The sequence below is a fragment of the Barbus barbus genome (genome assembly GCF_936440315.1).
Source record: "Barbus barbus genome assembly, chromosome: 25".
Taxonomy (NCBI): domain Eukaryota; kingdom Metazoa; phylum Chordata; class Actinopteri; order Cypriniformes; family Cyprinidae; genus Barbus; species Barbus barbus.
The window spans coordinates 22,527,603-22,538,907 of NC_136753.1; the positions used below are offsets into that span (position 1 = coordinate 22,527,603).

Genomic DNA, 11,305 nt, shown 5'->3' on the forward strand with positions numbered 1-11,305 from the left:
TACATCAATGTAATAAATATGCTAAAGCAAAAAAAAAAATATATATATATATATATAAGTGTGGATTAAAGGAATAGTTCACCCCAAAATGAAAATTTGTGGAAAAATTACTGTTGAAGATGTAGATGAGCTTATATTGTATTCAGAACAGATTTGGAGAAATTTAACATTACATCACTTGCTCACAAATGGATTCTCTTCAGTGAATAAGTGTCATCAGAATGAGAGTCCAAACAACTGATAAAACATCACAATAATCTACATGACTCAAGTGACACAAGTCTTGTGAAGTGGAAAAACTTTAAACCATCACTTCTTGCCAAATATGTATTCACCATAATAATGCTTATTAAACCTCCAGTGAAAAATCCATCTCCTGCTGTCCCCTCTCATTAAAATCCACTGACATATTTTTTTAAACGGTTTTTACTTACTTTACTTTACTTTTGTCATTTAGCAGACGCTCTTGGTCCAAAGCGACTTACAAATAAGAAAAAGTAACTAAAACTAAAAAAGTTACAACTCTATAAATACTATCTACCCACATATTTAAGAAAATAAAGAAATTAAATAAAATTGGCACATGCATATAACAACATTTCAATAATAAACATATAAATTAAAAAATTTAATAAAAAGCGATACTACTATCCCTTGCCGGTGTCCCTGCCCGGTGGAGTCGCATGGTAGAGTCGATGGTCTTTACTTGTAAACAGTTCTTGATCTGTACTTATTTCTCTCCTGATTCAGATGAGACACACACACACACACACACATATATATATATATATTTTTTTTTTTTTTTTTTACTTGAGAAAGCAGTTTTATGTATAGAGGACTTGTGTTTTAGCTGTTGTTTATTATAAACATGCAGCTGGAGTGGTGTGGATTACTTGTGAATTATTGTAATGTTTTTATCCGCTGTTTGAACTCTCATTCTGACGGCACCCATTAACTGCAGAGGATCCATCGAGGCCTGCAAGCCCGTCAGGACCCGGGTCGGACTCAGGCTCATTTAGCTTCTCTCCTTTAACTGTGCCCATATTACGCGCAGAGCACACATGGCGACTGTGTGAAATACTGATTACACATCGCCTACGCAATACGCAACGCATATTCGCACGCATTAGGTCACAGGTGACACCAGCACCAGCATACAGGTCACAGGTGACAGCTGACCATGCAGAGCATCAGGGAGAATTTGGAGCGTGGTTACTAATAAAAGTTCCCAATGCTTTGGGAAAAGCTGCATTTTGGATCATCCATGCATTTGATGATGATCCTGACCATCTCCTCATTGGATGTAATAAACAGTAATAAACAGAGTCCGAAACAAGGGCGGGAAACAGGAAACAAGAATATAAACAAAACAAACTAAACTTAGAAAACACAGAATAGCTCGGTAAGGCAGCTAACACTAGGAGAATGTTATAGGCAGAACAATACTCGCAAAGACAGAGAGGAAGTTCAAGGCTTATAAAGTGCAATCAACTGTGTGATCAGAGCAATGTGAGATTGGTGACAGCTGTGTGTTGTCAGTGCAATGGATGATGGGAATTGTAGTCCATGGGTGAAGAGCAACAGTAGTGTGGTGCAAGAGTCAATATGATGGAAGGGCGACTTCTGATGGTGAGTGTACGGAAGACCATGAACCGGATTCGCGACACAAATATTCATTTTGACTGCTATTGAGTGTTTAAAAACTTGGCCCTCTCAGTCATGCTGCGATAATAAGCAGAGTTTGATTATTACTAAATACCAAGAGATCTATCCACAAAAGTAAAGTGAGCTCAAACTTCTGCTATTCCTGGTTTGGTGTAGCACCTGCAGCTCTGTGCATTCAGATCCCATTTTTAAAAACAAGTAATTGACTATTATTTAAAAAAATGTCCCTGAGGTTTATATACAGTAATAGTCTAATTATACTAGTACAGTATGCAATATTTATAACAGAACAAAACATATTGTAACTTTGATGTTTTATGTAATTGATAAAAACTATTCTTGACAACTGTATTCATTTGCTTAGTTAAGCAAAGTTCAGAGTCCAGAATGACACAAAGATACCTGACCTGGGAAGAGACAGAGGAGAAATGCTTGCCAAGCTCATTTATTAGACCACTTCTCAACTTTGGGGGGCCAAAGACCATTACTTCTGTTTTATCTTCATTAAATCGAAGAAAACTATTTGACAGCCATTTCTTAATGTCCCCAAGGCAGGCCAATAAGGGTTCAATGGTATCACCAGCTTTCAATATATGTACAACTGGGTAGGTTTGAAGTGGTAGTGTTCATCTCTAAAACACAGCTGAACTGTATTATTCTGTATGCTAATTTCACTGTTATACTCACCTCATTTGTTTTCTAAACAGCAAAAACTGGGTGGCAATTGTGAAGAAAAAAAGTGGAGCTCTTCATCAGGGTTGATGGGCATTTTACAACTGATTGCTCTTCTACACTAAATGACAGCATGCGCAATAATTTCTAGATTATTTCTAAAGGTCATTGGCGCACCATTGACCTTTTTGACCTCGAGAAGAGATTTTAATGACATATTATAGTTATATTGCAAAGATTTTCATGTACATTATTTAAAGAATAACTATAATAATAATAAAAAAATAAATACATCCCAGAAACACCATGATTCAAGGAAATGTGTATCGATTGTATGTCTGAGAAAAAAGAAAAATTTTCCTATATTTTGTTTGTTATTAAACAAATTATTTATAATAAAAACAAAAAAGTGCATATCCGTTTTTTCAATGAACTCACATGAAAATTCTCATCCTTATGGTGAAAGCGGTCACTGTGGGTTTTAGGAACATCTGCATTCTCCAACCATTACATCCATTAAAAGATCATCTTCCACAGCCTCCTATTAATAACCACTGTCAGCCTTGACTGTCTGCGAGAGGACATTTTTTCATCTGAGAGCTGGAATATTGTTAATCTCCTGACTGTCCTTCCAGGGACTCATATGTGCAAGGATAGAAGATGATGAATTAACTTCCAAAAATCCTAAATTGATACTTATCAATATTATGTAGCATGTCGCAGAGATTCTTTTTTTTTCTAATATAGAGATCCTTCAGTTTTCACCTTAACGCTTCAGAGACACTCTTCAGATAATCACACTGATTAGGTTCATAATTCCCCACACCGCTCAGCCTGAAAACATCTGGCTTCTGGAAATGAAGGATTCAAGTCTATTCTTCCATTGATGCAGGTTGTAGGCTATATGATTCAGAGCTGAATTTAGAATGCCTTTTGAATACTAAATAATTTCATTAATTCAAAATGAGGGAGCAAACACATACTTATACTTTGAATTTTAATTTATATTATTGATTTTTATTTAATCTTAAAAGAACATTTCATTTTTTTAGAATGTGTGATGTTTATCACACAATTGGTTGTGATATCAATATGTAAACCTGCTCTATCTGCAATATAAAATAAGTTTAGCACTATAAGCATTAATACAGTGAAAACAACAGATCATGTGGATTCCCTTGGTCCATTGGTGTCAAAAAGGCTATAACCCTGAGATCCTGACATCAAAACCCGCTTATGCCTTATGCTGTGTGATCAGAGCAATGTGAGATTGGTGACAGCTGTGTGTTGTCAGTGCAATGGATGATGGGAATTGTAGTCCGTGGGTGAAGAGCAACAGTAGTGTGGTGCAAGAGTCAATATGATGGAAGGGCGACTTCTGATGGTGAGTGTACGGAAGACCATGAACCGGATTCGCGACACAAATATTCATTTTGACCGCTATTGAGTGTTTAAAAACTTGGCCCTCTCAGTCATGCTGCGATAATAAGCAGAGTTTGATTATTACTAAATACCAAGAGATCTATCCACAAAAGTAAAGTGAGCTCAAACTTCTGCTATTCCTGGTTTGGTGTAGCACCTGCAGCTCTGTGCATTCAGATCCCATTTTTAAAAACAAGCAATTGACTATTATTTAAAATAATGTCCCTGAGGTTTATATACAGTAATAGTCTAATTATACTAGTACAGTATGCAATATTTATAACAGAACAAAACATATTGTAACTTTGATGTTTTATGTAATTGAAATAATAATAATAACATAATAATCCTTCAAATCCAAAAATTTGATGGGGCACCACAACACTATTGCTCTTTCATATACTACATTTACGTAGTAATTTTAAAGGCATAAAATAGTACATTTAAATTTAATGGTCATGGAGTAATTTTTATTTTATTTTTTTTTCAAAAAACTTTACTAACAATATAACGGGGGGGGGGGGGGGGGGGTAATTAATTTTTTTTGGTGTGATTCAGATAACAATTTTATTAAGGCATTTGTCCATTTGTAATCCACACAATGTTTACAGCATCTTGATTGCTTTATTATTGTGTCCATTGTGGAGGGGGTGGAGTTTGTTGCTGATCATCTGACCATGATTTCCCCCCTCTTTAATCATTTTCCTTTAATCTTCACCTCAACATGTCTAAATCCTTTCAGGTTCTATTTTTGCCTGGCCTTGTTTTGATCATGACAGGGACACTCAAGTTTATGCATCCCTAATCATGCCACATGTACCTGTCTCTCTCTCTCTGCCCTTCCCCCTCCGTTTCTGACTCTCTCATTGTTTGAAGTGACAGATCAGGTCACTCTCTATTGAATCACTGATGAGAAAAACCTGTTTTGAACCATAGACTAATCCGCAGCCAGAATATGGCGTAATTCAGTCTTTTCCTTCACATATAGAAGTACTTGCAGTGACTTTATAATGACTTATTTCATGCTTGAGTTACATTTTTACATTTAGTCATTTGGCAGATGCTTTTATCCAAAGTGACTTACAATTGGGGAATACAAGAAGCGAATATATATATTCATGTTACCCTAAAATAAAATAAAAAATAATATTTTGCTTAAAAGAAAGTTAAGTTTTTTATTTTTACTTTGTTTACGCAGTTTCCTATTCAAATCTTATTATAATAATGTGAGTAAATAATTCTAAAAATATCAAAATTGTAAAGTATTTCAAATCATTGTAGTATTTGTTGTACTGGCTTTCATTTACGCTGAAATAAATAAAATTACAGCTGTAAGATTTACAGAACCTCAGACATTTTTATCTTCTCAGGCGGACACACAGTGCATTAACATACAGACATCTGTTTCCACATCCCACTGAGAGAAAATGTGGGAAAACGCCTCTCTCACATATGCATCTTTTCATCCCCTTCCTTCCCCTTACCCATCCGCCCTCCACTTGGTTCACTCAGAATGGTCAATAGTATATTGTTCTACATGAATGCAAGTAATATTTACAGTCATGTTTGGAATCATTTGAATAGTCTCAGGGCGAGTCGTACAATGGTCTCAATCTTACAAAAGTAGACTAAAAGATAATACGGATCTTAAAAGTTAAGACATATTTTGATTACTGTAGAGGGTGTGTCATTCCATGCAAATTACCATCTGTTTCAAAAGTTCTTGCAAGAAGATCAGGGCCTTCTGTAGCCAGACTGAGCCCGTAGTATGAAGTGTGTTCTCACACTTGTGTGATACATACAATGTATTTTTCTAAGGTCAGGTAAGGGGGGAGGGGCTTGGTTGTGAAATGTGACCTGAAGCACTTTTATTTGTATACCTTCACACTACTGTCATTTACACACACCAGCAAACAGATTTGTTATGTTTACTAAGCTAAAACATTAAATATACTGTACAGCCCAATTTACATAATTAAAACAAATTCAAGATCTAGTCTGCAGTATGAACCTGTAAAAAGGTCATTGTCATTGTTTGCTAAGAACAAACGATCTGGCTCCTGATTTTTTCCCTCTGTTTGTTAAAGTCGTTACTAAAAGGCAAAAGACCATAAAATTGCTGCACGTTATCTCATTCTGCGCACTTGCATTGCATGGTAATTGTGTCCAGCATACTGCTCTCAAAGGTTACATTAAAAAACAATAGGTAATTTCTCCCTACATAATAGTCATATAAACCAGGTATTACCATATAATGCAGCTAATAAAAAGAGCTAGCCTGATATCCTTTTTTTTCAGCCAATAGGATGATACTCAAAGCTGCCCTGTTGCTATGCAAGTCTCGGTCTCATCACATTTCCATGGTTACAGGGCAAGATGAAATTAGTAATGAACACCAGAGCTCCCTCAGATACACGAAGAAAGCAAAGTGAATTAGCCCTTGTAATGTAACTTGTTGAGTGACAAACTTCCTACAAAGTGAGGCATTAAAGCACATTTCAAATGCTTTTTCAAATATGTTTTATTATTTTCACTGAAATAATGTACATAATATTATTATTAATTGATATTTGTGTAATGATAGTATCAATATAGGCACCATTATGAGTCTTAAATAATAGTAATTACTGAGTATGAGTGTTGATATTATGAAACGAATGAATAATCACTGAGAGTGATTCTCAGTTAACTGAACAATTTATCGGAAATAAATGAATGCAGCAAAAATGACCTAACTGTTGCCACTGATATGGGAACCATAATAACAAATTATGGATACTTAGATTACACTGATCCAAAGAGCATTTAGATCTGATTCTGCATGGATTTAACATTGAATTAATGCTCTTCTTATTAAAAACAAAACTTCATAAGGCCTGTTTTGGCTTGTGGGACTAGAAGCATGTTTTTCTAGTCATTCTTCAGGGATCTGGCCAGGTAACCTGGCACACTGATCCACATTATTCCTCGGACTGGAATTGCCACAACTGGGCCTGGTGGTCTCAGCCGTGCTGCTGGTCCTCTGCAGAAACTGAAGAAAGTTTTCCTGGATGGAACCTTCGTGACTGGAGGCTCGAACTTCAGCGGGTCTACTGGCGCAACATTTTCTCAGTTTTATGAGTTCCTCACGGATCTGTCGGTTCAGAAGACCGTAGAAGAAGGGATTCACAGCAAACGAGGAGTATGCTAGCCATGTGACAGCTTCTTCAATGTCCCCTGGGCTCTGAAGCGGAGTGGTGATGGACATGTGAAGGTGGAAACTGAAGTACGGGAGCCAGCAGATAAGAAACTGGCCCACAATGACGACCAGGGTGATAGCAGCCTTTCCACCCCCAAAAACTCTCTCAGGAGACAGTCTCTGGGGGATGCTGCGGGTGGTGGTGATGATAGTGGTCTGACTGTTAATGGAATCGGAGCGGCGCTTGGCCTGGTTGGCCGTCCAGGTGGGCATCGGTGCGTGCTGACGGGCTGCCGTTCGTGCGACTTTGTATACATTGCAATATACGGCAAAAATCACAACAGCAGGAACCAAGAAGCAAAGCACGCTGAAGAGAATAGCAAAAACCTTCCTGAGACGGCTATGGCTCCAGTGTAAAGAGCAATGGGCCGCTGCAATGGAGCTTTGATTCCCATACGCTGGCCAACCGAGAAGCGTAACCAACGCCAGCAGGATGGATTTGACCCAAATGAAGACCATGACACCAAGCGCCAGGTTCAGAGTCATCTTTACCTCATATCGCATAGGATGGACAATGTAGTAGTAGCGTTCAATACTGATGGCAGTCACAGTAAGAATAGAGGCACAGATGAGAAACACATTTAGAAAGATGTAGACTTGGCACTCCAGAACAGTAAATGCTACAGTGCTGAAAAATGGAGAGCTAGATACTATCCCGAGAGGCATCAGCAATATAGCGCAAAGCAGGTCAACTGCACAAAGATGGCACACAAACACATATTTTTTTATGTGAGGAGCTCGAGCAATGGCCACCATGACTCCGCTGTTGCCCAATAGGGCTGCTAGGTTAAGGGTCACCATGCAAAACAGCCCAACAAGATCCTTAATCTGGGATTCGGAGTGGATGACCTCCTCCATGCTGGGAGGGGTAGGCTTGGTTGTGCTCTGCTGGCCGGACGTGTCATTTGGAATTGTGTGATTGGTCAGGAGACCCAGCATCAGACCTGGCATGGCTTTCTCCATGCTTTACGGGTTTGAGATGGAACCAAGCTTCTCCATGCTTAATTGTTGTTTTTTCTTCTGTGTGTCAAGCATTTGTGTTTAAATCATCTCTGAGAAGAAATGAAAAAAAATCTATTAAAACTGTATATATACTGTATAAAGTTATAGTATCTATCTATCTATCTATCTATCTATCTATCTATCTATCTATCTATCTATCTATCTATCTATCTATCTATCTATCTATCTATCTATCTATCTCTAGATAGATATAATTACATGGTCCCACTTTATATTAGGTGGCCTTGACTACTATTAACTATTTACATTTAGATTAATAATTTGATACAATTCACTTATTGTGTACATACATGTTTTTTACATTGGACTTATAATTTAAAAAAATACCAGCATGTAATTATATCTGCAATTAGCTATTGAGCAATGCGAAAACTGCTAATAATACTGACGACCTTATGTATGGATGCTTAGATAGGTGTCGTATTCCTACAGGTAGATGGGGATCAGTTGAGAGTCAGCTGACGCGAGCTTGACTAACGTGACCAGCCAGAACTAACGCTACGCTCGATTTAACATACGCATTTAACAAAAATGTGACTTACAAATATAATTATTATATGAGCGCAAATATTATATATATATATATATATATATATATATATATATATATATATAAATATATTGTTAAAAGTAATTTCTCTGAAAAACTAAGTGAGCTTATAAAAGCTACAATAAAATAAGCTGTAAATTGTTCAAAATCCAAATTCAATATATCAACAAACAGTTGTGTAAATTTTTTAAAAAAGTAAATAAATAATAAAAAAAATACTGCACATTGCAAACCACAGTCCTTAAGAGGATAAGAGAATATTACTCCATAATTCGTTGTGCAAAGGGTCATTAAGAGGATTGGTGACTGTTTCATAGCCATAATGATTAGTTATGTAAATTTGTAACGCCTCCATCACTCATCATTCAGCGAGAGAGAGACACCGAGAGAGAGAAATCCCCCTCATGTCACACTAAACATGCATTTATTATCCGAACACAGAGGCTGTTACTACCTACACACTTAACACTTGAGTGCAAATGAAAAGGAAATTCCCTCATACAAAGATAATGAATAAGTCCTGAATGCGCATGGGAAATCATCTCATAGCAAGAAAGTGCACAGTTTATTTAAATTGTCAGCCACCTCTGTAAGGTTCCAGATCATTCATAGAACCCCAGTGTCAATTTCCTTTTACTTAAGCCTTCATGGAAAATCACCCCTATTTTTGTTTCCACCCACTAACCAGGTCTCTTTATATGCTAATGAGGGCAGGACAACATCCTGCCCTTCCTTGTTGGCAACTGACAGATTGCTTTCACCCAACAGGAGCATAATATGTTTTTTGCACAAATGGGTTGTTGACCATCAGGGATCAATGAAGTCAGAGGACAACATGACTGCTGTTTTTGTTGTTTTTTGTCAGTGGGAGTCATATGAGTCATACCTGATTGTATGCCGTGGCCTCCCTTCAAAACACCCACCCTACGCACTGACCCGTGCCCTCCCCCCTCCCCCAACCCACAGACCCTCACATTAACTTTTTCTCACTTCACTGGAAATTCGAAAACACATTTTCCACTGAATTAAAATGAATGACCTGCTGTCATGTCAGATTGTGCGCTGCTGTTCTGAATTATCCTCACATGACGCCTCGACACACAACTTCATAAGTGACTGTGGAAGTAGACAATGTGATTTTTCTTACCTGTCAACTTCAGGGACGTCTTTGCTTTTTTTGATGAATCTCCAATCAGATTTGTGATGTGAACATCTGGGCATGTTTCACACTTGTGGAAACTTTCCTCCTGCAGACATTAAAACAAGTGCAGTGCAATCCCACAGGAGGCCAGTGTTTCAACATTCAGCATCACTCAGGTGATTTCAGTGAAGAACAACCAAAGTGCATGACGATCCCTCAAAAGATTTATCATCCAGGAAACCCCCGGCTCCAAGGAGTGAAGTTCATACAGGTGTCCCTATTTTGCCCTTTCCATCTAACAAAACCCAGGTGAAGCAGAAAGGATATGGTCCCACCTGCTCTTCCTGTTTCCAGTGGTGTTGATCAGTATTCACACCACTTAGGCCTGTGTCCATCAGGATACTCTGTGTCCGGTGCTGTGAAGGGCTGTGACTGTCACACATTGTGTCGCTGTGATTTTTTTTTCTTCCTCTTTCAAACAGACACATGCTCCTCTGTCCTCCAGAGTGGCAGTCATCCCATGGGTCCTACTGCACACCATTTAACAAGAAGATACTTTAATGGTCCATTGTAGCTTGACCAAACCATTTATTCATTCATTCATTCATTCACTTAGCACTTGTGAGGATTTGTTACATGCTCTTAGAATGACATTTTTCACGTATTTTGGCATTCACACATACATACACTTATCAACATACTATTTACAGTTTGTTTCAATTGCTTTGGCTCATTTTTTGAAACAGTCCTAAACTGTAAATGCAACTGTCAAAACTGTTTGCTGAAACATCAGAACCCTATTGCATGTCTGCAAATGGTCACCCAAATTATTTAATTCATGCTTCAAAACTTAGTTATTGTGTCAGTGACTGCTGCTGTTTAGGGTTGTGATGTTCGTCCTTGTTAAAAAATGGTAGAGATTGTGCTGGACAAATTCTATATATCGATATGCTTCCGAACTTGATTGATTGGCAAGATTATGATCCCCATTTCATTACAATGACATTTTGGGTTGCAAAGGGTCATACATTTTCCAGTCAACATTATAATCATTCCATGTCTGATTATTAATGGAATTTACATGCTTGTCTGATGGATTTTGATAACTGAACTGATCATTTTGCATGTGATGGCTCACATGATGAAAGAAAATTTAAAAGTTGTGAAGAGTTTGACAATTTCACTTAGAGTCAACTCATCAGTTTTGATCAACAAGCCATGTGCATTTAGTTATTGTGCAAATTTTAGACAGTTGCACACGTGCCAAAATACACACAATTTGCTTAAATAAAAAAATAAAAAATTATCTGAAATGAACAAGAAACTAATTGTTCAGACATCTGAACTTATTGTTTTGAGAAAAAACAACAACTCTCATTTGAGAACTGAGCAAAAGCGATTAAGAAAATGTTAACATTACCTCATAGAACCTAATTTAGGAATACATTTTTATTCATTCATTTATTTAGTGAATTCTGTGACACTACATGTCTGCTATATCTTATAGAAGATATCCTGGACCATTCAAAATAAATAATTCAACAGACCATTACATAAAAATTCATAATAATAATAAATAAATAAATAAATGTTT

The 11,305-nt window shown here is 37.2% G+C and overlaps 1 protein-coding gene across 1 annotated transcript; it reads right to left on the reverse strand.

Annotated features, from left to right (window-relative positions):
- Window positions 1-6,276: 6,276 nt before the first annotated feature.
- LOC306844531 (putative G-protein coupled receptor) lies at window positions 6,277-9,829 on the reverse strand. Its single transcript, XM_079376744.1, has 2 exons — window positions 9,718-9,829; window positions 6,277-8,049 (listed from the first exon to the last, which is right to left on the reverse strand). The coding sequence occupies exon 2, from the start codon at window positions 7,958-7,960 to the stop codon at window positions 6,674-6,676; it is 1,287 nt and encodes a 428-aa protein (XP_079232870.1). The 5' UTR covers window positions 7,961-8,049; window positions 9,718-9,829; the 3' UTR covers window positions 6,277-6,673.
- Between the last annotated feature and the right edge of the window lie 1,476 nt (window positions 9,830-11,305).

Excerpts from the sequence above, each read along its gene's own strand:
- LOC306844531 (XM_079376744.1), bottom strand. The coding sequence starts at position 7,960 with ATGGAGAAAGCCATGCCAGGTCTGATGCTGGGTCTCCTGACCAATCAC.